The sequence below is a fragment of the Pungitius pungitius genome, chromosome 17 (genome assembly GCF_949316345.1).
Source record: "Pungitius pungitius chromosome 17, fPunPun2.1, whole genome shotgun sequence".
Classification (NCBI taxonomy): Eukaryota; Metazoa; Chordata; class Actinopteri; order Perciformes; family Gasterosteidae; genus Pungitius; species Pungitius pungitius.
Window position 1 is genome coordinate 5,418,871 of NC_084916.1, and position 27,361 is coordinate 5,446,231.

The 27,361-nt window shown below is 43.4% G+C and overlaps 2 protein-coding genes across 5 annotated transcripts; both read left to right on the forward strand.

Annotated features, from left to right (window-relative positions):
• The first annotated feature begins 459 nt into the window (after positions 1-459).
• On the forward strand, positions 460-15,113 carry sacm1la (SAC1 like phosphatidylinositide phosphatase a). The gene is made up of 20 exons (XM_037473420.2): positions 460-669; positions 1,775-1,872; positions 2,624-2,698; positions 2,773-2,900; positions 7,478-7,627; positions 8,083-8,142; positions 8,222-8,255; positions 8,361-8,462; positions 8,577-8,662; positions 8,755-8,841; positions 8,914-8,982; positions 9,065-9,144; positions 9,637-9,735; positions 9,811-9,949; positions 10,158-10,227; positions 10,309-10,381; positions 10,482-10,575; positions 10,964-11,056; positions 11,136-11,193; positions 12,340-15,113. The coding sequence occupies exons 1-20, from the start codon at positions 641-643 to the stop codon at positions 12,474-12,476; spliced, it is 1,761 nt and encodes a 586-aa protein (XP_037329317.1). The 5' UTR covers positions 460-640; the 3' UTR covers positions 12,477-15,113.
• A 2,905-nt stretch (positions 15,114-18,018) lies between these two features.
• LOC119218806 (tRNA selenocysteine 1-associated protein 1-like) lies at positions 18,019-24,154 on the forward strand. 4 transcript variants are annotated; one of them, XM_037473510.2, is made up of 9 exons: positions 18,019-18,212; positions 21,506-21,603; positions 21,681-21,780; positions 21,868-21,917; positions 22,262-22,393; positions 22,796-22,912; positions 22,996-23,188; positions 23,258-23,291; positions 23,535-24,154. In XM_037473510.2, exons 1-9 carry the CDS (start codon positions 18,189-18,191, stop codon positions 23,693-23,695), a joined length of 909 nt encoding a protein of 302 aa, XP_037329407.1. In that variant the 5' UTR covers positions 18,019-18,188; the 3' UTR covers positions 23,696-24,154. The 4 variants fall into 4 exon arrangements, with proteins under 4 accessions (XP_037329407.1, XP_037329405.1, XP_037329404.1 ...); XM_037473508.2 differs by having other exon boundaries at positions 18,020-18,212; positions 21,666-21,780; XM_037473507.2 differs by having other exon boundaries at positions 18,021-18,212; positions 21,666-21,780; positions 22,990-23,188.
• Positions 24,155-27,361: the final 3,207 nt, after the last annotated feature.

Here is a 27,361-nt window from a genome sequence, read left to right on the forward strand (position 1 = left end):
AAAATATGCAGAACATGTGCAGGTGTTTACTGATGGATCTAAAGATCTAGCTGCAGACAAAACAGTATCTGCTGTTCAAGGGGGAGGAAACAGGAGAATAAGTTATAATGTCAAGATTAATAATAGGACACAGCAATCTAAGCAGCATATTATACATTATAGGGAATCATCCAACAGGCCTTTGTGAACACTGCCAGACAACAGAAACTGTACATGTCATCCCCCCCTTTACCAGACACAGCTCAGAAAGGATGGACATGCTGGGAGAAATGGAAAGAATGAAAGGAAGACAGCTAAACAGTATACTCGAGTGGGGGTCGACTAAGGCTTCTAGTAAGTAAGGTTCTTCACACTCTTTGTGAGCAACAGTGTTGATGGGGAAAGTGTAATAGTTGGGAACCGGAAGATGGCGGTAATGCAACAAATAGGATGCAAGCTGCCGTTAAACACCACAGAAGAAGAAGCAGAAGAAGAAGAAGAAGAAGAAGAAGAAGCAGCAGAAGAAGAGAATCCTGCTGGATGCCAGGTTGTTTGAGCACTGCGTCCTCTGTGGGTTTTACAGCTTGTACCTGGCAACTCACACAGAAAGCCACGCCCACAGCTGCTGTCGTCACACTGGGCTCAGGTAGACGGAGCGAAGATGGCGACAGCCTACGAGAGATACAATTTGTAAGTATATAAAATATAGCAAAGGTTCTTGAAATGTTTCTTTTTCCAAGTCTAATGGAAGACAAACGAGAGGCAACACGCGTGCGTGAGGGGCCGTTAGAGCAGGAGCTCGAGTACCGCTGGGTTCGATGACACAGCGGCTGAAGTTAAGGTTAAAGCAGGAAGCGGTCCGGTTCTACTGCTCTGCATGTCTGTGATAGCCTGACGCACGTATGAAGGGCATCGCTCGCAGCGCAGGTTTGTTTAACGTGGTGGGTTCGTTGTTTCACTAAGAGGAGCGTGTCCACTTAGGGGGGTAACGTAACGTTTTTATCCACTCACGTGACTAACGCACCTCAGTCAGCTGTCTGTGACCCGGACACTGACATCCGGGGGAACTAAACGAGTTGTACTTTTCTGAAGATTTGGAACAGCTCTCTCTGTACTTCTGAGGCTTATGACCTCAACATTTGCTCCATCCTGTCTGACACTGACATGACAATGAGGACCTTTGTGATAAAGACGACCTGCTGGTGCAGCTTTTAAATCCTCGACCAAAGCCTCAGGGATTCACAGTGGTGAAAATATAGAGTTGTTGTACAGTTGGGCGAGGTCTGTGTAACACAGGCATGCGGGGTGTGGAAGGCCCACAATAGGGTGTTTGTGCGGTTGTGTCACTACAACATTACATGTTCCTGCCAGGACTTGAAGCTTTGTTGTGCAATAACCTTTGGTCCATTTAGTGCGGCAGTTGGTGACTCTATTGTGACATTATCCTGCTGGGAGTAGCCATCAGAAGATGGTACACTGTGGTCATAAAGGGATGGGCATGGTCCGCAACATACTCGTGTAGGCTGCAGCATTTAGACCGTGCTATATTAGTACCAAGGGGCCCAAAGTGTGCCCAGAAAACACCCCCCACAAAAATACATCCCCACCAGTAGCCTGAAAACATCCAAAGCAGGATTACACCCAAATCACGCCAAATTTTGTAGATAGTATTGCGCATGTCTTGGTTGTAGCGTGTGGTTACGAGTCCCTGCCCCCAATGCAATACCTGTCTAATAAGTGTGCTCAAGCTGTTTCTTTATCCCTGGATGAACAGAGAAAACTTCTTCTCTCTCAGGCACACCACCCCTGAGAAGTTCTTCATCGAGGCCTGCGATGAGGGGGCTGATGCTGTGCTGGCAATCGACCGGGTCTCAAACGAGATGACCCTCACAGGTAGAAGTGTGACCGTTCGACAGACACACTGCCCTTCAAGCTTTGATTCCTCGCTCTCCACATGTATTGGCTTCATGCAATAGAATACATCACAGCTTGTGTAGCTTACGGTGAGCCGTCAACCAACATGGCAGTGGTACATTTTCAGCTTAAAGGGTTAACACGTATATGTACATCAACACTTCAGGCCCACTGAGGACCATTTTTGACTTTTGTTTAGTCATCACACATTTTGGCTTTAATGATCTAGCCGTTTTCCCTTGTCAGGCCAATGGGACTATTTTGGGCTATTTTCTTGTTTTGTGTGGTGTTGTTGCTGCTGTAATGTGCTTCAGTGTGATGTTCAGAGAATCAATGTTGTAGCTAATTAACCAGACTTTATTCCAGCCAAAACAAAAAAACAGAGTTAACACTAGCACATGTGTCATTGATATACAATCTCAGGGCTGGGATTTTTCATACAGTTCAAATAAAAGCTGCACGTAAAAAGTCATTGACATTTCACTGACTGGGAAATAAATGAATTTTCTTGTATTTTATTTTTTATTTTTTTTCCCATTAAAACCACAAAGGTTAAACTTCTGAAAATGTATGAGTAACTAAGGACTTGTGATCACTATCAATATGTAAATATAAGAATATTATATATAAATATAAGAATATTATACAGTTTGTTAGGAATACAGACTAAATAGAATGTTACATTCGTATTGCTTTTATAAAGCATTCCACTTTTTCTGTCCTCTCCCAGGAAAGAAAGACCTTCCCTCCTCAACAGTCACCAGACCTATATGTGGCATCATGGGAACCGTCCGCCTGGTAGCAGGTAAGTAGCATGCTGATGTCAACGCCTTGTACATCTTACTGGTAAACTGCTGACTTCCCACCTCCATCACACAGGGATGTACCTGATAGTCATCACCAGGAAGAGGAATGTGGGGAGCTTCCTGGGGCACGCCGTGTGGAAGGCTGTGGATTTTGACGTGATCTCTTATAAGAAGACTATGCTGCATCTCTCAGAGATCCAGGTAAGCAAGAGTTCTCATGTCTCAAATGAGCTACAGATTCACCTCTAATAAATGTTGGTGCTGCTGTTTACCCTTTTCCTTACAATCTGAAGTCATATTTATATGAAAACCAACTTTTTAATGTCTTTCCAATGTCAGAAAAGAACCACAACATATATTTGAATGGAGCCAAAGCTGTCGTATGGTATATCCAAAGTATAACTCTTCAACCTTTTTATATTCAGGACCACTACTACTCCCTCCCTCCAATTGATAGAGGTCACCTGTCCCAGTCGTACCTCTCAAATGTGGCCAGATATAATTTCTGTACCATGGGTCTATTGAGCTTCTATCTCACTCTGATGCTAAGGGGACAGGATTTTTAGGAATTTTGATGTTTACGGATTAGTTATTTTTAGGTGTATCCATTTAGGAAGTAAATATAACTCCTTGTCATGGGAATTCGCAGAACGTCTCTAACTTTTCCCCATTTATTTTGTCCAGTTTTGTGTAGTTAGTCCCACTTTGTAAACAGTCTCCCCTTCACACATGTTGTCGCCAGCCACGGTGCAAAGGTTTACATTTTTCACTCCTGCAATCGAAGCACGTCTACAGGTCACAATCTGGGTCACCCCCTATAACTTCCTCTCCCGCCTCAGTGCCTCCCCCCCTCCCATGCATCAGCCCAGGTTGTAGCAGCTCATCAACGTTCAATCTGAACGCTCAGAGTTTATAAAGGGACCACAAAATGCAAACAACCTGAGATTTTAATAGTTGGAGATACAATAATCGTATTTGTTAAGCTCCTAGGTGCAATTGCATACTGTCAGGAGGCAAGACAGCTGATTTCATTGAGCTCATTCCTGCCCATGACACGCATCCCTCTGTCCTCAATGTGATAGTACACACTGGCACCAATGATGTCAAGACAATCCACAAGGTTGCATTATGGACTTGAGTCGCTTGCCTCCACGTTTGAGAGCTTAGGGAAAGCTGCATCCTATCTGGACCAACTCCCACCATAGGCAAAAGCTGTGAGCGCTTTAGCCTTCACCTCTAGATGCTAAATTGTGGTTTCATTAACCAATTTTATACACTCTGGACCAAGCAGGACTACACCTAAATAGAAAGTGTACTGAAAAGCTGACCCCGAACTTCATTGATTACATTGCTTTTAGCCTGAATTGATGGCTTCCGCCACAAGACCGTGCCCAGCTTTCTGGTTATTTCTCATAACCCTGTCCATGACAATGCGGGTCCTGTTGCTGGCACTCACAATGGTCCTGTCTCCACTGGGTCTGGCTTTGTTTCCAGTTCCCTAATTCCAGTCAGGATCACTGAAAGGATATGTTGAAATTGTTCACACAGTCTGCACAGAAAGAACCTCATCTATGTTGAAACCGTTTCCACTATTCTCTCTGCTGTAGCAGTTAAAATCCATCCCTTAGCAACTACTATGAATTTAGCTTGTCAAATGATTTAAACTTTATTTTTTACGATTTACTGAATCTTGGACTAGCCCAAAGGAATGCGCCTCAAACATTTAAAAATGTAAGTTTTATTCTTAACAACCTGCCCAGTCTATGCGGCCCAAATACTTAAATGATTTGCTGCTGCTCTTGGTATTCCTCGCTTCTGCTGTGCTTTCACTGAATCAAAAAAAAAAGCATTGCTTCTTTGTAGAAGAGCTTATGAGAACGGTTCTTGTACAAACATTATGGATACCATTGCTCCCTTTAGCAGTAAAACGTGCACTCCATCTTCTCTGCCACGGCTTGCTGAAGATTTGAGGAAATTAAAAAGCTTGCTCTTTTTACATCAGGAAACCATTAAAGAAGCAAGGAACACATATTATTCAGATCTGATGATAAAACATGGTCACAAATCCTTTTTAAAACAATACTTTTTTACGTCTAATAAAATAGGTCCGGGTCAGTGGTGTAGCATTGGACTGGTTAATTTTATATCTGTCTCACAGGTCATTTTCTGTAAGGCTCGGAGATGCCTCCTCATTTTCTTCTCTTCTGTGGTGTCCCTCAGGGGTCTATATTGGGTCCCCTTTCATTTGCCATAAACATGTTACCCATAGGCCACATCATTCAGCAAAATAGTAATAGAGTAAGAATAGTGTTTTATTGTTAAGCAGATGATACACAACTTTACATCCCTATTAAGCCTAGCCACCATGTCCTGCTTTGCCGACATAGGAATTGGATGTCCAAGAATTTTCTGGAGTTGAATGACTCCATATGCGAGGTTGTTATTATTATACCTGCCTGCACAAGTTGTGTCTGATCTGTGTTCCGGACTGGGCAAGCTACACAAATGTTCAGCATGAAGCACGCAATCTGGGCATTTGTTTTGACCCTGCCTTGTCCTTTGATGCTCATGTTACCAAAGTTGTGCAGATCTGTTTCGCCCAACTGGGACAACTAAGGAATATCACATTTTTCCTCTCACCTGCAGACCTGGAAAGGTCATTCATGCGCTTATCTCCTCCAGGCTGGATAATTGCAACGCACTTAAGCATTAGCAGACGAAACATTCAGAGCCTATGAATGATACAAAATGCTGCTGCCAGGCTTTTTTAGTGGTCAACAAAAATAAGACGCAGTATCTCACCCCCTCTCCTTCCAACAACCCAAACTTTTGACATAAACAATAAAATATAAACAAGAGTTTAAAAGAGTGTCTTTGGTTGTTTTAAATAATTTCATTAGGGACCACTTGTAGTCAAAATAAAATAGTGAAATTATGTAATTGTATTTTCTTATTGCCTGCTGAATTTGGCCGGAGTACTTTTACTGCACTGTTTTATTGGTTCAGTACCGAGTAGATGGGAGTTTCAGCCAACATGTGTGAATGTCTGAGTGAGACGATATGTTTCAGCATCAGTAAGTCTTTACAGTCACACTGTGCTATCATATTTCAGTGCAGCGCATTGTGCATTATTGATCTGCTGCTTTATTCCAATTAAAAGAGTGGCCTCAAAGTAACACCTGTGTAGACTGTTGCAGTAGATTCTAGTAGCAAGTACTAACTAGGCTGTAAGTATAAGGACTGGTAGAACTGATCTAGTTAGTGCAATGTGAGAAATCAAATGTATTTTAAGCTTGTTTGTGATTAAGTATTTATTACGGACTAACATTGAAAAATCCTAAACACATAATAAACATCAAACAAAGACACTTCAATGGCTCAATTCATCTGTTACTTATTCCTGTGGGCAGCAAGAAAGTCTGGCGAAGCTTCTTGGAGTAACAATGTGCTTTAATACACATCAAAGGTTTGTGTTATCCAATCAGACGGAGGAGAGAAACCCACCCTTCACTAACTGCTGCTACACTCTAGTTGCCCACAGTCCTCCAGTTTTTTTCCAATCTTTCTACTTGATTCATTTAAAAAAAAAAAAAAAAAAAAAAACTTGAGAGAAGGTCTTGAATATTTACACGACTGCTTCATACATGAGACCATGAGCTAACCGATACTATTTAATTTATTGTGTTTCTATTGTCTGTGCTCGGCAAAGGCCTTCATAAGTGGGATCTGCAAATAGTTTGGAGCAATCAGAACGTTTGATGCTTGTGCCTCACTGCCATTTCTGCACCGCAGAAAATTAATTTCAACAAATGACAATGAGTGTATAATGTTCTGGACTTGTTTTATTGTATGGTTCCTATGTTGAATCTATGCACATAAATGTTTTGAATCCGATTTAGGGTTCAAAGAGTTTGCAGTCACTCGTCCATTCCAGTAGGGCTCTAAAGCATTTCGATTTGACGCCCTCATGTCCCAGCACCCTGAGGACACTTTCCGTGTGAGCTGTGGTCCTGCTCAGGCTCAACTTGCTCAAACAGGTTGTGCTGTGCGGTATACGTCAAAGCCACCCTGAAAGCATCTGTTTTAATTAAAATCCGAGTGACCTACTCTTGATTAAGACAGCTGTCATGACAGCTTGGAGTGTGGGACCATCCTCAATGATGGTCCCACACTCCAATACATCCATCAACATATTCCTGCTATTTTCAACCGTGTGTTCATTACCCATCTAAAGAGTACCCTTGTTTAACCCACCAGACGTATGTTGGATCCCATCCCATGTAGGTCTTGTGCTGCAGTGATTATCTGTAGCTTATACCTCTCAGCTGAGAGCTTGGCTGCTCATTTCCTCTAAAGCCTGCATCCACCTCTCATCATCGGCCCACTAAGTGGTTACTTGTGGGCGGGGGTTACATGCAATCACAGAAGGAGAAGATCCAAGTTGTGTAGTGCAACTTCAAACTATGGATACAAATGGTATTATCGGTACACCGCAGGAAGTGAACACAGTGCCCGCTCTGAATACTCTTTGAACCTGTACGTTTTATTGTCAGTGTATCGTGTCACTTAAGCCCAAGGTGGCATGTTTATCAGCAGAGATGCTCCATGCAGGGTTCTCCAATCTGAGTGTGGGTAGAGGAGAGCTGCAGGCAGATAGGAACCGGTTATAGGCAGATGAGAGATGCATCCCGGACACGCGGCACCAGTATAAATATAAGTACTTCTCCGAAGTGCATCGTCCTGCTACTCCTAACGGTGTGTTTCTTTCCTGCCTGCAGACTCAGGAGAATAAGACGTTCCTGTCCATGATAAACAATGTACTGATGACGGACGGCTTCTACTTCTGCACTGACTATGACCTGACACACACTCTGCAGCGGCTGGCCAACACCAGCCCTGACTTCCACGAGATGAGTCTGCTGGAGAGGGTGAGACATGCAGTCTGCAGCCTCAGTTTCACGCTATTTTCTTTCTTCCTACGGGCCGTTTCACTTTAGTGATGTTAACAGCCAAAATGCAGGCTAGTCTTCTGCTTGCGCTCAGTCCTTCTCAAATCTAAGTTTGCGGTGTGTATGCGCGTCCATGTGCACATTCTGGTAGAAGACGACACATCAGCAATACACAGACCCAAATATCAACAACAAACCAGAATGTTTTATATTTTAGACCTTTCCTCACTCTTGGTAATGTTTCAATCTGCTCCATGAGGTCTGCAGTCCAACTCATCCCAGAACCTCTCAATAGGGTCTAGGTGGGGTGATGGTGGAGGCCAGGTCACTCCAACACTCTCCTTGTTTAAATAGCCCTTAGGATGCCAGGAGGTTGATCAGAAGCTTGTGCGATTCATGAGCCTGATGACTGATGTGGTTCTTGTGCTTCTCAGGCTGATCAGAGGTTTGTGTGGAACGGGAACCTTTTGAGAGAGCTGTCTGCACAGCCAGAGGTAACGTGCATGACTCTGCCTATTTGTTGTTCACATGGATTCCTTATTTCATTACAATGATGTTACTGCTTCCCCACAGCTTCATAAGTTTGCACTTCCTGTTGTCCATGGATGTATCCTTTCTGCTGAATCTGATATGTGATGGTTTGTAACGAGGCGTCAGGAACATAAGGAGATGAATTCCTTAGCAAAGCGTTTCCTTGACCCTCCTGGTGCAGTCATCGTCATGAAGCCATGTCGTATAAACGGGAAGATCTTTGAATGGATCCTCATATCCAGGAGGAGCTGCTTCCGGGCCGGCGTCAGATACTACGTGAGAGGTAGACCTCCCTCTCCGTCGAAATGCAATATAAAGGTGCAGCAGCAGCTCATGTTGTTCCGCCTCACTGGTGACATGCTAGCTGCTCATGTGCTCTGTGTGCTGCTGCCTCCAGGCATCGACTCTGAAGGCCATGCTGCCAACTTTGTGGAGACTGAGCAGATTGTTCTGTATGAGGGAGCCAGGGCTTCATTTATACAGGTGAGTGTGAGGGCCGGTGCTGCTGTTGGGCTCACTTGGTACTTGGCTTTTTTTTACCACACATGCGGATTTCCGTTCTCTCTCACCCCCAGACACGAGGCTCCATCCCCTTTTACTGGAGTCAGAGGCCCAACTTGAAGTACAAACCCAAACCTGTCATTGCCAAAACCACTAATCACGTAAGAGCAGGAGGTGCTTGTACGTTTCAATGGGGGGTGTGAAAATGCTAACCATTTGAAAATGTTGTATAGATGGATGGTTTCCAGAGGCATTTTGACTCTCAGCTTCTGGTCTATGGCAAGCAAACAATTCTGAATCTGGTGAGGACCCATAATCATTCTTTCCTTGAAAATAAATACCAGTTCTTTTGAGGCCAGTTGGTGTGATGAGGTTTTGTTCCAGGTGAACCAGAAGGGCTCCGAGAGGCCACTAGAGCAGGCCTTTGCCAAGATGGTGGCTGACATGGACAATGGTATGCTCAAGTAAGTGTGCCTCCAGGTTATTGGTGTATCTTTGAGTCGGTGCACACAAGCAGCAGGTCTGTAATCACAAGCCCTGACCTTCTGGAGGAGCTGCTTCCCTCTGTTCACACTGTTGTGCTGGTGTACCAATTGTTGCCAGTAAGTGTCACACTTGACTCAGTAATTGAGCTTCACGGCTAACTATGAGCATCTGCTTGTGTGGGGTTTGAACATAGAACGTAATGGGGCAGGATGTTTTGATGCTGTGCCATGTCTGCTCTTGTCAGAAAACACATGAACTTTCTAGTAAACAAACTTTCTTTTGTAAAGCTGGTTTGGTCTTATGTTTTGTGATGCTGCTGGGTGTACCCGCCGCTGCTGTTAGGGGAAGCAGGTTCATCTTTCATCTATCCATCCAGCCCTCCTGTATAGAAGACATTGAGTTCACTCTAAAAAGATATCTACTCCTAAAAAAGGCATTTGACACAATGACCCTGTGTCCTTTTCCCTCAGCTACGTAGCCTTTGACTTCCACAAAGAGTGCAGCCACATGAGGTGGGACCGTCTCCAGATCTTGGTGGATAATGTCGCTGAGACACAAGACCAATACAGGTAGCTTCACCAGTGTCTGCTTAGGGCTGATATCTGTTGGTTACCGTGTGGGACTATTCTGACTTTTCTGTGTAGTTACTTCATGGTGAACCCAGAGGGGAAGACGTTGGCCCAACAGAGTGGACTGTTCCGCAGTAACTGCATGGACTGCCTGGACAGGACCAACGTCATCCAGAGCCTGCTGGCCCGACGCTCCCTTCAGTTTCAGCTACAGGTATCGTTCACCTTACTGAGAATGGTTCATTTTGCAAGCGTTTAAGAGAAACCTTTACTGTTAAATTTCAGAATTATTGTATATCAATACAACTAGACTAATTCAAATGTATTCAGAGAGAGACTACTAGATTTTATGAGTAAACCCCATTTATACACTAATGCAATGTTTGTAATAGTTCTTTTATGTGCTGTGCCTGTGTCCACAGAGGATGGGGGTCCTGAATGTGGGTCAGAGGATTGAAGAGCAGGCGGAGTTTGAAAAGATCTACAGGAATGGTAATGTCCTCTGTGTGCTGGAAGCATGTGTCGTGTTTGTAGGAGTGAGCCCTCACTGTTGTTTGTGTGTGCTCTAACCAGCATGGGCCGACAATGCCAATGCATGCGCCGTACAGTACGCCGGAACCGGAGCCCTGAAAACTGACTTCACGAGGTACAGTGCCGTTCCAGCCGATCCCACATATGAGTTGACCATCGTCGTGTTTCCTGGAGGGCCCCTACAGTAGTTTAATCAAAACTGATTTCCCCATCAGGACAGGAAAGAGGACCAGGTGGGGGCTCCTGATGGACGGCTGGAACTCAATCATCCGCTACTACAAAAACAACTTTTCTGATGGATTCAGACAGGTAGGATGTCTGTGAGAGGATACATCATTGTGAAAATAAGTGGAGTTTATGACTGATATTTAGTAGACTGGACTAAAACAAAGATATCAACTCATCTGTAAATACACACACTGTAACAGCACATTATTGAGTAGCTAATGCACACCTTCACTATAGGAAAATATTTTCAACAAGGTCACTCACTGTCTGTTAAATGTTGAAGTTCCATTGTGCAGGTGGGGGTACAGACAGTTGACCATTGACTGGTCAATTAGAAACTGGTGTCCAGACGCCTTAGTGATGACTGTCATTTTTAACATTCCATTGAAGCGGAGTATGAAATGAGCACCAAAAATGAGACAAACCTGATTTCGAATGGAGGTGTCCCTGTGTTGTTTGTTGGCTTCAGGATTCCATTGACCTGTTTCTCGGAAACTTTGCTGTCGATGAGTCTGATGCCCCCACTCCTCTTCGTGTGCAGAAGGACTGGAAGTTCCTCACGGTCAGTTTATCTGAATTGTTTCTCATCAGCAGGACACGTGACTCTCAGTCTAACCTTTTTAATTCTGCTCTTTTTGCAGCTGCCCATCATTATGCTAGTGGCATTTTCCATGTGCATCATCTGTCTTCTCATGGCCGGTAAGTTCCACGTGGCTTAAACAAATCATATTCTATAAACAACTTCTTTAAAGCTGCAGGGAACTTATTCAATTTGTGATTGAATAGCATTGTTAGTGGCATTAGCACAGTGTTCAAACTCTGCTAGTCCATGTCAGTGTGTCTGCAGAACCTCATTAAACGTTCTACTTTCCTGTTCTACTACATATGTTCTATGATGTACCACATCTCTTCAAAGCTAACGTTAGGAAGTAAAGTCCATCATGGGCACATTACGTTCGGTATTGTCATATTTGAAGTTCATCAAAGGATGGACTGTAGCTAACTATCAAGCTATGTTCCTGATGCTTCCTCATACTAATGTTCAATCAAACTGCGTTAAAGCCCGTATATTTATTTTGTGCAATATTTCATAGGTCAATATATATTTTCATCATTGTTCTTCTCATAACTTTAACTTTCTCACAGAACATGAAAAGCAATGTCATTGTGGGAGCTGTCATACCACAACTATAGGCATCAACCAATCATACGGCTCCGCAGTCCAATCAATACGGCAATGTTCATGACTATTAAACCATTAGCACTCCTTCCATTTGTACCTTTGTATCACCTCTTGGTTTCCTGGGATCAACAACTGATATTTACATGAAGCTCCCAGACTAGACATCATAAAATGACTTAGTGACATTTTCAGTAATTGTATTATAATGTATTGGAGGGGTCATTCATCTGTCAGTTTACAACGTAAAGGGGTCCACCATGTGGGAGGAGTTTAAGTACTGGGATTCACCGATCTATGAGATGACGATTTACCAGAGACGGATGTATTAAACATATCTGATCATAATGTCTGTAATCGGGAAAAACCATGGAAACAGTTCTCAAAAGATGTTTGGCCCACTATGGGCAGCATTAACTATTGCAGGGAGGACCAGTACGAGCAGAAAGCCCCAATGACTGTTCCACTTAGCCTACACTGCCTACTTTACTCCAGTGTTCAGAGCCCAGCACACAGCCACTGTGTCACTGTAAAACCAAAGAAATGCACCCGCAGTCTGAAAGGATGCTTTGGCTAAAACATCTCTTCCTCTAGCTGGACAGCTTCAGGAGACCGCTTCCTGTGGTTTTGACAACCAGAATAACTGACTGCTACTTGTCTTGTAGGGGACACATGGACGGAGACCCTGGCCTATGTGCTGTTCTGGGGAGCTGCTAGCGCCATCACAGCCACCATCATTCTTTTCAACGGCCAAGACTTTGTCGACGCCCCCAAACTGGTTCACAAGGAGAAGATGGACTGAATGTGTGTGTGTATGTGTGTGTGTGAGAGAGAGAGCGAGAGAGAGGAGTATCTGGACCCAGATTCCTCGTTATCTTCTTCCTCAGGTCTGGATTCCAGACTGATCTGCTGCCTCCATTATACCCCCTTTGTCTACAACATATTTACCCTCTTCAGTTGTTCTGCACACACTTGTTTACGTTATATTCACATACTGTACCTGAGGTAGGTGTCTCTTGTCTGTTATTTCAGTGGTACAGAGGCTCTGTGGTTCGCACTTTAGTTTTCTTTAAAAACACTACTTCTCATTTTTCTAATCCTTCACTGTCCTCAAAATGTTAAATGTAATATTGTTACAACGAGCATTTCTCTGTTGGGCTTCGCTAAAGATCCCATACACCCAAAAGGGGTTTTCATTACGAGCTAGTTAGACGTCCTTCAGGGTGAAGTTTGGTGGAGCTATGCTGAAAAGGTCATGTCATCAAACTCTACAAAAACGAGTAGAAATGGCGGCGGTTGTAAGATGTCCCCCCCTAACGGGTCCAGTGAAATGCGCTCTTACGGAGAGCTTTTTGCCCTTGTAGGCAGAACTAAGCTGAAACTGTATGAAGTTAATTGATTGAACACCTTTTTGTTTGATGGAGGATCAGTAGTGTACACAACTTAACATGTAATTTGTTGAAAATGATATTATGTATGTAAATGATGGAGAATATGTGCAGGTGGAGTTTTGAATGTAACAAACCTTACAAACTAGCAATGAAATCGAAATGTGTGGCTCATCTGGATTGAGTGGACAACGTCTTCCCATGACACTAACTAGAGTGGTATCCATGATGATTTTGGCACTTGCGAGCCATGCAATGTGCTGCCTGCTTCCATTCTCCACAGTCAGCGTCGCTACCCGCTGACTAACCTCAGCTTGCACCTTCAATTAGGCCAAAGGTTAAAACGGGTCCAGTGCGTGATGAGGTCTTCCAGTTAAACCCGAACAGTCTCTGCATTCCCAGTGGATCATCATCCTTTCTGTATACTCCAACCCTGCTGGATGCAAATGTTTCCTTATGTTCAGGAATCATTTTTCACTAGTGTTGCAAACCTCCATGCGTTTGGTAATCACCTCAGTGCTGCCAGCATCCACTGCCTTGGCTCCCCAGCTAAACACCTGCCGAGTGGGAAGTGGACCGATGAGCAGTTCGTGAGGGATGCAAAGCAGAGACAGAGATTTCTTTCCTTAAAGTCAAATAGACCTTTTGAGGATGTGAGAAGATAATGTCCCCATTTATAATTCTAATAACTCTGTTTAGTTGATGGAGGTCTGGAAGCAAGTTGATTTGTTGTGCTTTAATGGCCTTTTGTTCTTCTGTGTCCTTGGGTTGATCCATGGCAGCAAGCGATGCGGTCAGCGTCTCCATTCAGGCACTTCGAATTCTTCACATTGTGGCTTTAATTGTAATATCACCTGGAGATGTAGTGTTGTGATCATATGCTCTTCAGTCTCATTATGTTGCTGCTTTATGGCATCCAAGTGGGCTTCATCAGGAAAAGGGCCTACGAACAATGTTACCGTTCTCAAATTGAACTTTCTGATATCTTTATATTGCTATTTCTGTAACTACCAGTGTTGTACTGTATCTTGAGAATACCAGATAATTATGTGGTGGTGAATTCCAAATACTTTTTCTTCAAATGATCATTAACAGTGATTTAAATTGGCGCATCAGTAACCACTCCTCAATCTGGTTTGGTTTCCTCTGAGAGGGTTCGGCTTTGTGTTTCTTTGGTCCAAATGCAGCCTTCTACTCCTGCCCCTCTGCAGAGAACAAATCCAAATGAGTTCCTTTATTCAATGTTTAGAAACATGCTTTTGCTTTGCTTCTTAAGCTTCAGCCTACCATAGTCTGGTCTCCTGGCCTTCTTATTCTCTTTATTAGTTCACAGGCAGCATGTGTGTGGTTAATCATCCCTAATGTGTTCACATCATTCCTGCACTGTGAACATTATCTCATGGTGTTTAGGTGAGTTTTTGATTGTATGTTGACTTCGTAAAATGTTGATTCATTCTGATCTGAACTGTGTATCGGTGTAGGTCAACGTCCACTTACTCCCCAAAAATAGCCCGGCACAGAAGTAAAGAACCGAGTGTGAGTAGGATCCCTTTTGTAGACCGAAGGATGTGTTTGCAATAGAACAGTCTAAGAAAGAGCGCTGTGGGAATAACGTAACTAATGCACAGAGTTTGTCCAACAGGACGATAAAGTGTGCAAAGAAGATCATACATGCCCTTATAAATATGAACTGAGGAAAGAAGGTAGTAAGTGGACCTCAGCAGCATCTCCTGTGGAATGTGTGCACTGGAGGTAAACTGTCCATGCAGATGTGATACAGTACTGTTTGTGAGTGGAAGTGCTTTGATTGAACAGCACCTTTTGCTCGGGCAGGTTACCCTACTACCACAAGATGTGCCCATGTTTTTTCCTGTATGTGATGATTAAATCGCTAATGTGGTTTATGTACAGTGGGACCAGTTTGTGTGACACAACTTGCTCCACTGAGGTGTACTCTGCGACATGACTAGCACACTACAACAGTTTCCTTTGATATGTGTTGATTCTTCATTTAATGAAATGAAATAAAATAAAATGCTGGGAACAACTGGGCCAACTGAGTTAGCTGGATCATTTTAAGGATAAGATAACATACATCAGGCTTTTGAGTTTCTCAAAGCAGGTTTGAGCCATCTGGATTAGTTCATCACTCCCCCTGGGGAAAAAAGGGCAGCTCTCATTGATGGAGAAGCGATATCAGTCAGATTAACATTTTACAGGGAGAGAGTTCTCCGAGCTCACAAAGATCTGTTATGCCATCACAATGATGTCCTGTACGAGTGCTAGCAATGCTGCCAACAGGAATCGCTTATTTACAAGAAGACTTTCTTAAAAAAAAAAAAACATTAACGCAGTTTACTTTATGACTCCAAATAACCCTGTGGCACGGTTGTACCCATCTTTTCCAAGTGAGGCTGCCAAATTTCCCCCAAAATGATATCTAGAGACTATATGTAATCTTTTCAAGAGGTTTACAGCTGTTCATTTACACTCCCCACTTGTCGATGACTAGGGGAGTCTAACTTCCATGTCATTAATATACATTTCCTGGCCATACACAAAGCAATTTCTGCTATTTTATTTGAGACTGTTAAACGTTAGAAAAATTCACAGTAAACCGCTGTGATCTTATTCCTCCTATAACAGAAATCACGGCAAAAGGGTTTCATCTTTGTGCAAAGCCAGCTACGGTGTGGGAAGGAGCCTCTGTGGGGTGAGGTACAGCTGATGCAGAAAATGAACAAGTTGAAGCGGGCATTAACTGATATTGACAAGCTGTTAGGTCAGACTAGAGTTACTAATTAATAGTTACGTTCGAGTCGGATTCCCATCTCATCGTGGATCTGTGTAGGTCATTCAGCAACATCCAGTACATTTTAGAAAAATGTACACATTTCCCTCAAGAAGCAATGTTTCCACGTTACTTATGACCGGCCGAGTCATTCCAGGGCCCGCATTAGTTCTCAAAAAGTATCTTAACTGGAGGTAACAAGGAAAGCAATCTTCCAAGTGCTGGATTCCTCTATCATGCCAGGTCCGCAGAATTGTTATTTAGAGTCATCGGTACAAGTTAATTTTGTTTTAAGGTGTTTTTGGTGACATTCCAATATTTTTTTACCATAATTTAATAAAATGTTTCAAAATAGGATTCTGTCCTCTTGGACGTTGAATCTTTTTATGTCTGGGTGTCGTCTAATTGCTTCACAAAGTGGTTCAACAGCCAAAACGAACGGTCCCAGGAAAAAAGGGCAATGCTGTCAGGTATGTCCATTTGTGGTCATTTCGGCTCTGGGCTAATAGTAACTCAAAAAAATGACCATATCCAAACTTTTTATTTTGCAAATGCTACATTTGTACTGGGTCTGCAATGGGAGCTACATGTGAAAGCTGTTGCATACTGTGCTATACTGGAGAAACGTCATGGCCATGTCAGTGAATACAATCATAGAGGGCTGTTATGGAATGAGGTAATTGTGTTATTCAATATTTCACCATTTAATTAAAACGCATTCTTGATGGCTGGGTTGCAATTACATGGAGACTGAAAGCACTTATAATTATGACCGTGTCACTGGTATACTGGTACACATAGCATATGATTATTGTAGAACATGATTAAGGTGCTCATGATGAGCACACACCATTTCTTTTCACTGCTTCAATTGATGGGATTTCTGATTATGATACATACATACTGTAATATACCTATTCAAACTCCTAGTTCTATGTGGTCATCGACTGCGGAGGAAGATTTGCACAGACAATCGGAAAATAAAGTCTCTGAATCAAGTATGTTTCCGATTATTTCCTTGCAAGGGAAAAAAAGGTCACAACAGCAACGCGCTCAGACGGCCAAGAACATCTTTTTTTTAAATGTACATACAGGGCAGAGCAATTCTTACCTTAGTTCAGTTACAGGTGGCATCATTGCTTACGTCCAACACATGTGATACATACCACCTGTTACATTGTTACACTTCAGCCTGGAGACATCTTATCAGTGGGAGACACCAGCTCAATGTCTTCCCATGGATCCCAGCACTTGCAATCTATAAACTGTTCGTATAAAACACTACACATACATATATACACATAGTACATGATACTAGTGCATTTAACATCATCCAACCACTGCTGCTGAGTGGGAAGCTACGGGTGGTGGAGGTCACACACCTCCACCATCTCCTGGATCACTGACATACCTCACAGGCAGACCACAGGTTATCCAACAGGGCCGTGTGCTGTCTGATGTGGTGGTCAGTGATATTGGAGCCCCACAGGGAACTGTCTTGTCTCCCTTCCTGTTCACCTTGTACATTGTACAATTCTGCGTCACACCATCTGCAGAAGTTCTCTGATGACTGCAGTAGTCGGGTGTATAAGGGACGGACAAGAGGAGGAGTAGTGTGGTAGTGGAGGACTTTTTGGAATGGGCTGGTAGAAATCAGCTAACTTTGGATGTGGCCAAGACCAGAGAGTTGGTGATGGACTTCATGAGAAAGACGATGTCGCCACAACCATCGAGAGTTCTGGGTGAGGATGTGGACATAGTGGAGGAGCTCAAGTACCTGGGTGTCTCCATCGACAACAAACTGAACTGGAAGGCCAACATCAACGCTGTGTACAAAAAGGGGATGAGTCAACTCTTTTTCTTGAAGAGACTTCAATCCTCTAATGTATGCAGCAAGATGTTGGAAATGTTCTACCAGTCTGTTGTGGCCAGTGCTCTGTACTTTTTCACTGTCTGCTGGGGGAGCAGCATTGAAGCTGTTGATACAAACAGACTAAAGAAGAAGAATCCTGAACAGCTGGTGGAGAGGAGGACACTGAAAAAACTCATACACAGGGGACTGTTACCTGCTCTCTTTGCTTTCTGTCCTGGGAGTGTCCAAGTGTGAAAGCCGACTGTTCAAACCAGCAGGTGGCGGTAATTCAGCGTAGTGGATGCAGATCGCCATTAAACAACAAGAGACGAAGAAGAATGCCGTCCGGACGTGACGTCGACGTAAAGTCAGTGTGCTCTCCTGCTATGCCAGTTAGCATGTTCAGCTTTGGAGGTTCCGCCTAATTGACCCTGTAGCTTCTCAGAGAGTTCCCATTGCGATCGTCCCTTCTTCAGCAGCAGCATGAGTACGTTATGGATGGGGAACGTGAGTACTGAACACCGTCCAATGCGACTAATCCTTCCAACACCGTGTTCGCTAACGGGACTCAACTTCCGCCTCATACGTTGTGAAAATCGGTTCGGATTCAAAACTCATCGTTTAGATAAGCGTCGCTGTAATATTATTATAGTCCGGTTTGGTGTTCATTGGAAGTTAACCGGCTCACTGAAATACAACCCGTACGGTTATTAGGTGATTCGTTCCCGCGTTGCCCCTCCACGCAGCTGGAGGAGCTGAACCTGGACTAAACTATTTCCATCTGATTTCAACTAACCCCAAATGAATGATTTACATCACATGTCATTTAGCTGACGTTTTTATCCAAAGCGACTTTCAATAAGTGCATTTCAACCATAGAGATACAAACTCACACGAACAAGAAAGTGCAAATAAGCCGTTTCACAACACGTTATAGGTAAGAGCCATTATGAGTACAGATGAAGTACTATTTGTTTGTGTTTTAGTCTAAGTATAGTCTGAAGAGTTGTGTCTTGCGTTTTCGGCGGAAGATGTAAAGGCTCTCTGCGGTCCTGATGTCGTCAGAGAGCTCATTCCACCATCTGGGAGCCAGGAAGCAAAGAGTTGTGATCTAGTCGAGTGCTTTTCTCTCTCAGGAGGGAGGGAGGGAGGGAGGAACAAGCAGCTTGATGTTTGGATGTAGGGTTTGACCCCATCCATTCACAGCATGGTATGTGAGAACCAATGTTTTGAACTGGATGAGGCAGCCACTGGTAACCAGTGAAGAGGGAGGAGAAGTGGAGTAGTGTGGGAGAATAATGTAATAATGTAACCGAGGATCAGTTTCCACATTTTGCTCTCGGAAGTCAAACACATAAAACAAGATCAGTTTTTTGGCATCACCTTCCTTTATGAAGTGGAAATGTCCTAAAAGGTGTGTTTGATTGAATGCTTTCCCCTTATCAACTGAGGAAACCACTCCGCAACGTAGTAACACTGTGCTGCATTAATGTTACAATCCTCATTGGGGAAGTTAGTGGATTCATAAAGAAAGACTGGGGGGTTACTTGTCTATTACATAATACTAGCTCCCTGCTCGCAATGCACAATGCTGAGGTTGTTTGTGAAGTATTTACTCTATTTGTCATAAATCAAGGTGTGTATTCTGCCTATAGACTGAATCAGACCAGGGCTACATTAAACCCACTGTGCTTCTGTTCTTAAACTACAGTAACCTGGAGACTGAAGTATGGAAGTCCATTCCTGCCATAATTATGAGATCATTATTATTAGAGCTGCAACTAACGATTATTTTAATAATCGATTCATCTGTCGATTATTTGTTCGATTAATCGATGAATCGGATAAAAAAATAAAAAATTTAAAAACATTAATTTCCAACCCTTTATTGAAAAATAGAACTGACAGTGCAAAACATTTAGAAACTGCACAAACAGATTGCTCCTTGAACATCCCTAAGTAAGCAAATAAAATGGACTAACACAAAAAACACACATCGCATGATGTATACTTTACAGCTGCCAAATTAAATAGATTAGGCACAAAAAATATTTAGATTAGATTTTTCCAACATGTTTCGGTTTACGGTGCTGAATCATCGCCGTGGTGCTCCCGTGCCAGGCCATGTCGCTTTTGCATATCTTACAATCAGACTCCCGAATTTCAAAGCCCCTCCCGAAAATCTCCCGGACCGACCTTTCTCTCTACTTCCACCCGGACAACAATATTGCTGCACCACCCGTCACTGGGCGCGCCGTTTTAGACCGAACAATAATAAAGGTTACACCTTGAAGTCAAGCGCGGCGATTAGAACGTAAAAAGATGAGACTGGCGCTGCAAAGAAAACCGCAGCACCCCCCCCCCCCCCCCCGTGAAATATCCCCATACCTGGGAGGATTTAGGTCGCATTGGTTTCTCTTCCTCCGCATGTTTCACAGTATTACGGGTCTCAACGCTCTGCTGGGCGGAGCTGTTTGTCTTCTCTGTTCGCGAGCGCTCAACTTTTTTTTTCTCAGCTCTGCGCGGCGCGCTCAACTTTTTTTTAATACTCAAACATAATAGTCGCGCGACACAACGAATCGATAATGAAATTCGTTGCCAACGCTTTTAATAATCGATTTTAATCGATTTCATCGATTCGTTGTTGCAGCCCTAATTATTATGACTTCCTTTTTTCAGTGGTGTAAATGAGCTTTCATAGTAAAAAAAACCCTTACACAATTGAGTAACAATTAATCAACAACAAGCAGGTGGTTTTACACATTTATCTCCTCTCGATCGCTCTTGACCACATTGTGACGTTGGATAAAACTCCATTTGTCACATCTGGACTAGATTTCATGATGTTTACAGCAGGCCCGTGATCTTCCTTGTGGCAATGGCAAGTCTGTGGGTCGGGCCACTTGAGGGCAAAGTGTCTGGGGCAAACCTAAAATGAGTTTGACGCCCCCCTCTAAGAGAACGGGTGTCTCAACTAAAATCATAAAGCTAATTGCTGACCTGTTGTACAAACAAAATATTTGCTACTTGTGTTGCGTGTATAGAGTGAGTCATGTTTAACATTTTACAACAATTATTAACTCCCGGCCCATTTAACTGGGTAAAACACAAGTTTGTGATGCTGTTAATTGTATACTTATAAAATTACCCAACTGACTGCTCGTTTGCTATCGCAACAAGAAGAAACTCATTCATTTTCATGAAAACACAGAAAAAGAGTGATGCAGGAGGAACGAGACCAGAGATGCACCAACTCAACTTGTGTCCAAGAGGGGAGCTGTGTCTGTTTGGAGGGTTTTTGGTTTGGGAAAAAAATGATTTATTGCAAAGTTTGTGGAGCTGGTGGTGGTAACACCAGGCGCGTTAGCTCCCAACGAGCTAACACGCCTGGTGTTACCACCACCAGCTCCAACGAGCTAACACGCCGGCCAGTTGCAAGCGAGTTAGCCAGCTAGCGGTGAACAGCTGTTCAGGTGGCCAGCGCTCCTTTTGAGGGTCAATGAACGAATGAAATGTGAAAACTTCGGGATAATAATAATATCGGGATACTTTCAGAATCTTATGAATTACTGGCCATACTGCCCTGCCCTAGTTTGAACCCATTTTTAGTTTAAGAACTCTGCTTTTCATATAGATATCAGAATGGAGCACAAGGATAAGCTGCTTTGTTCAGTTTATACACTTCTAACAGTATTCAGGGTGTCTCACAACTTAAGTGGTGGATTGGCGAGAAGCAGAATCTCTGAATGGGAACCATGGCTGAATGCTTCCTAAGCTGTCTCTTATCTGGTGGTCTGTAGCTGGAGACCTACATGGATGAGAAGTTCATCACCAGATCCTTCTCCACCATGGGGGAGCAGGTGGTTAATGTGCGCATCATACGCAACAAGATGACTGGGTAAGAATTAAATCCACAAGCGATTGTCTGTTTTAGACCTGATCCATTCTGACGTTAAACAGTTTGTCATCACCCAGGGGGGCCCTGGGCTACTGTTTTGTTGAGATGACTGATGAGGCTACAGCAGAAAGATGTCTCCGCAAAATCAACGGAAAAGCCTTACCAGGAGCCAACCCGGTACGGATGTTCAAACATTAGCCTTTAAAATATTTTTTATCTCACTTGTACAGAGAAATAACATTTGTTTTTGTTTCTTTCCCACAGCCCACACGGTTCAAATTAAACCGAGCCACCTTTGGGAAACAAGAAAGTGGGTGAGTGGATATGGAGAACCAAGAAGTCTCAGAGGGCCTTTATATCGCTTGAGACAGCAGCCAATTATAATGGGGCAACCTGGCGCCAAAAGACAACCAAATCAAAAGTAATCTTGATCATAATTGTGGCCATTATGTGCAACGCTTCAGTTCACATTTGTATTCCGATTGGTGTCAAGGCTTCTGATTGCTGTGTCTCCATAAGTTCTGGACACCAGTCAAAGACTGTTGTCCCCACTGGTCAAAAGAATGAACATGAGGAGAGACCTGCTTGTAGAATACCGGCTGTGTAGAATAGTTACCGAGTCATTGACCCATGATATTTATTTTTCTTCTTCCTGTAGACAGATGTATTCTCTATTTGTGGGAGATCTAACTCCAGAGGTGGACGATGGGATGCTTTACGAGTTCTTCTACAACCGCTACCCTTCCTGTAGAGGTGGAAAAGTGGTGCTGGACAGCATGGGGAACTCCAAGTGAGTATTAGAGTGTAGACCTCAATATGGAGGAATGTTTGTGTTGTGCTCCTCATTTAGCATTACAACACTTTCTGTCTTTAAAGTATTAAAATCAAGACGGAATAAGATGAGATCACCATAAACAAGCTGAAAATGCTTCTTCCATTTCCAACATCCTATTTCTGTGAATAATTCTGCGTTGATTGAAACCAAATATAGTTGTGGGGACATGAGGAATGCATTTAGGGTGTTGTGGTCTCCCATTACCCTTAGTGGGGGGAGGGGGGAGGGCTGATGTATGGGGTTGCTTGAGAATCTCTGTATTAATCAAGCTCACGATGGCCTTTTCGTTTAATGTTGGTCAGACTAATAGCCCTCATCCTATACAAGTGGAAGGTCAGCTATGCTGTGTCTCTGTAGGGGCTGTGGCTTTGTTCAGTTCCCAGACGAGCGCCTGCAGAAGCGTGCACTTGAGGACTGTCAGGGAGCTGTGGGACTGGGGGGTAAACCTCTACGACTAAGCCTGGCTGCTAACAAGTGAGTTAATCTGCTCAACTCGTTGAATTGGGCCAGAAGAGCACGAGCCAAATGACTGCCTCTCCCTACCTCTTGAGTTTAAGGAACCGACCGCAGCCGTCAGAGCACAGATCGTGGCAGTCCAGCTCAGGATACAAGCCCAGCTATGACCAGTACAACCAGTACCAGCAGCAGGCCTATCCTGGCTATTATCCCTCCTGGGGCTATGATCAGACTGGAGCAGGCTACGGCTACAACTACCAGCAGTACGATTACACACAGTACCCCCCACCACAGGTAAGTTAGAACCTGGGTCGGCCCGTCATTCACATACGTGACTCGCTCTAACGCGTCTTCTTCTTCTAGGAAACCGAGGAGGTTCCGGATGACGGACTTGAAGGTAGACAACAAATTCCCTTTCTTCCATTGACTCCTGTATGAGTTCTGATTTGTTTGTCTCAAAGGTGTTTATTGCAACATTTTAAATCGTCCTGAATCAGAACATACATGTTTAATCCCTGCTTTGGAACACTTTATACTTTTACTATTTGTAATGAATCATGGCATTTAAATAATTTTTGCAGCCAAAATCAGGATATAGGATATCTGTGTAGCCTTTTGTAAGCAACTGCCTTTGTTGCAGATCCCAGTCCAGAGCTGGATGTGGTGGAAGCCAACAGGAAGTTCATGGAGCTCAGTGAAGAACTGTACGATGCCCTGATCGAGTGTCATTGGCAGCCAGCAGAGGCGTCTACAGAGCAGGACTACATGACCTCCAGCCTTCCAGAACCCGTCTACTGCTGAGTCATGGCCGGGATTCTACCACGAAACATGTTTCTGATGTTTTTATGGACCCACAGAAATGTACTGAATAGTTGATGTTAAATTCCTAAGTGTAATTTCAGACATAACACCAAAATAGTTTGACATAACATGTAATGTGAAAAACCATCAAATCCTAAAAAGTAAAATACAATGGAAGAAGTAAACCCAAAATAAACCATTTCACAGCACAGTGACTTCTGAGGATAAGCTAACACATTGGCACATTCATTATTTTCTCCTTCATTAAAGCCTTGTATGTAGATTATTTTGAGCACAGGGTACGTGAAAATTAAAGGGTCAGTGTTGCCTTTTGGTCATTCACTGCATTTCCGGTAGTTGAACCTGTCTGTATGGGTTCTATAATGTTCTTCTCTCAGGCTGAAATATGTCCTGCTGCGAAGCTGAATAATATCCTCCTAAATAAAACAACCATCTCTATCTCTGGTCTGTATGTTTTAGGGTTTTAATCCTGTATTTTGCTTATCGTGTTTGAACAGGAAACCACAAATTGATATGATGAATTATTTACAGAACAAATACAAATAAACATGCAAACAAATGCATCACAGCAAGAAGGAAAAATGTTTTAACTTTTGAGCTCTTGAGGTGATTTGGATTTTGGGCTAGACTTCATTTAGAGTTGTGGCTATTTTTAGCCAGGTTTTTAATTAATACATACCTCCAGCCGGGGGATGGAGGTGTGTGTGCACCATTTAGCTCTACTAATTACGAAAATAAAAGACAAAAATTGGGCATGCATTGATTGTGCAAAGCACAGTCCTAGAGTTTAAATTACCAGAATATCCACACCAATACATTACGATGAATTACAAATTAATGAAAAAAAAACACTAGTTTTAACAAAGGCCTTAACAGAAGTTCTGAGTTTTGAGATACAGGAGAACGTGTATTCTTATACGCTATGTGAACAAAATAAGAACAAATCTGATTTCTATTTTTATGATGAATGTAAAATATTGTTTCTTATCCACCAGTCAGCAGGACAATTGAATAAATGGTGGCCATGACAGGCCTCTCGAGGGCTAGCTGAGCGTGCTCTGCGCCAAGGCAGACAACACACAGGACGGGCGAGTCACTGCCCGTAATGAAACCCGGGGGGACACACTAGACAAACCGCTCAGCCATTACTACTAGGAAAAACTTCACACGCACTAGATGAAGGCACAGAGATGAATGGTCCTGCCCTTCGGGTCCCTTTATAGCGCCCTGGTCCCGGCGTCGCCCGCCTGTGACGTACCAGCTCGCCATTCGTTAGATTTCACACGTGCTTCATGACACGGTCACGCAGAGGCGGTCACGCAGAGGCGTTCCCACAGCGTTTTTACGCAGCTCGAGTTCCCTGAGAGGGAACTAGGAACAAGTTAGGGAAAGACGCCATGGACCAATTAGAGAACCAAGCTCCTGTTCCTGTTCTGCCTTTCCGACTGTACAATTCATTTTATATTGTACAGCCCAAAATCGCAAATTAAAAATTAGCCTCACAGGGCTTTACAGTGTGTGTGCACATGCAACATCCTCTGCCCCAAAACCCTCACAAAGGGATGGTAGAAAATAATTCTGTGCTGTTAATGGATTTACATGAATAACACATTCACACATACTCACTGACTGCTTTTACCATCTAGAGTAGTTATTTTTGACACATAAGTTATGTAAAAGGGGGAATTGATAATTAAAACCGTTTTTCCGTTGCTCATTTATGGAGTCACTGTCTTGGTTGAGGAGTGCAAGATCAGAAAGCAGAGCAGAAAGGGCCAACCAGGCAGACACAGGTCTGATAAGGACACCCTGCTCCATACAACACTCATGCTTTGTTATTTTTTCTATAATGTCATTGTGTGTGTGATTGGAACTAGTATTGCGGCTGGAGGACCAGCTATATCTAAGTACAAAACCGTTCCAATTGTTGGAATGCTTTGAAGCATTCTTCGAATCTTTATTCAACTTCATATTCTTCTATTTCTTTCGCAATACAAGTCGAACTGGAAGTAAACAGTTACGTTAATTGTGTTAAAATATTTATCACATTAATCTCTGCCACATTAATCGCATAGATTAACGCATTCATTTTAACAGCTCTAATTATAATACAACATTTCTATCAGGAAATATTTGAGTAAATTATATTACTTAACGTTACAAAAAGTTAAAAGTGAACTCTTCTGCACTGTGGGATCACCCGACTCCGTCCTGAATAATTTGAATCCTCGTCAGCCCGCACTACATGCTGGGATATGCTGGACGGCAAAGGATAGATCAGATGTGTACTACAAATCGACGCCTGGAGGGCTGCGTTCGGAGGAGCTGACGGGATGGGACAGCCGAGTCGTAGTGACCTGTGCGGTACTTAAGGATGCCACCTGGGGAATCAAGACAAACCACAGTTCTTACTAAATCAATTACAACTGACAACACTTGTATTATCAAGGACTGTATTGTACTTAAGCAGTAAGGTGCGAGAGGCTGTACTTTATCGTCCAATAATTTAACAGTCTGGGAGTGTCGTTAGGCCGTCCATCCATCTTCACCTGCTAATCCGGCGTCAGGGTCGTGGGGGCAACAGCTCCGGCAGGGGACCCCAAACTTCTCTTTCAGCTCGAAATACGAAATATAAACGGAAACTGGTGCGTACTTCTCCCAAACAGTTACAGCACCTCTCTGCTCTATGTGAGATGTGAGACAAATGCCCTTCACTTTTTCTTATTGTTTATATATATAAAAATATATATATATAATTCAATTATCCAGATTTTTCTTCACCTGCTCATTGTGCTTCTTTGTGCTCATACTCATTAATCCTGACGTGTCCAAACAGCTTCAGTTTCACACAGTTGATGTGATTTTTTGATTTGCCGTGCCTTTCAAATGCCTGAGACAGGTCGGCAAGGTGGGTGAATCCTGTGGTAACCCAGGGATTGTTCAAAAAGCAGATAGGGCCAGCAAAATAGCCCTTGTCTGAGACAACAGAGTGCAGTAGCATGTTTTCCACGCAACATTTAGAGGGGCGTTGTTCTACGCATCACAAAACGCTCAATAATGAATGAAGAGCGACAAGGAGGAGACGACAGAGATACAACACAGAAGGATTATGAAAAATCGTAGAAACATGTTTTTATTAATCATTAATTATGCAAAAAAGTGACTTCCCTTGGCCTCTGCAAGAAAACGCCACTGGCTATCTCTAATCAGTCCACCGGGGGCTGCTGTCCAAACGTGATGTGTGAGTGAGAGCATGCCACATGAACCATCCGCGCCCCCCTCCCACTCTCCGTCGACGACAGTTTTTCTCAACAGTCACGGACTCGCCATTGCGTGCCAGTGCCACAAGGAAGAGCTCGGCCGTGCTGATTTGAGCTTGCCCTTTCTCTCCGATCTGGACCGTTTGAATGCATTTACCGTAACTGTCAGCATATACGTTCACTAACATGTAAGTGTCTGCTGAGTTGACCAAGGAAATCCATCTAATATTCTAGTATGGATTATGTGTACCAACCACAACTGGGGCGATGGTGGCGCATGGAGTAGCGTAGTGCGCTGGGAGCTGTTAGGTTCTGAAGGCCGAAGGGGAGACCAGCTTCCCTTTCTTCTCGTCCAGGCAGGATACAGTGAAGCAAAAGTCAACTA

What these genes read in the sequence shown, in the direction of transcription:
- LOC119218806 (XM_037473507.2), top strand. Translation starts at nt 18,189, where the DNA reads ATGAGTACGTTATGGATGGGGAAC. An exon ending in CCTTACCAGGAGCCAACCCG is followed by an intron (nt 21,781 to 21,867) that starts GTACGGATGTTC and finishes TCTTTCCCACAG; the next exon opens with CCCACACGGTTCAAATTAAA. An exon ending in TTTGGGAAACAAGAAAGTGG is followed by an intron (nt 21,918 to 22,261) that starts GTGAGTGGATAT and finishes TTCTTCCTGTAG; the next exon opens with ACAGATGTATTCTCTATTTG.
- sacm1la (XM_037473420.2), top strand. Translation starts at nt 641, where the DNA reads ATGGCGACAGCCTACGAGAGATACAATTT. An exon ending in GAGACACAAGACCAATACAG is followed by an intron (nt 9,736 to 9,810) that starts GTAGCTTCACCA and finishes TTTTCTGTGTAG; the next exon opens with TTACTTCATGGTGAACCCAG. An exon ending in AGGACTGGAAGTTCCTCACG is followed by an intron (nt 11,057 to 11,135) that starts GTCAGTTTATCT and finishes CTCTTTTTGCAG; the next exon opens with CTGCCCATCATTATGCTAGT.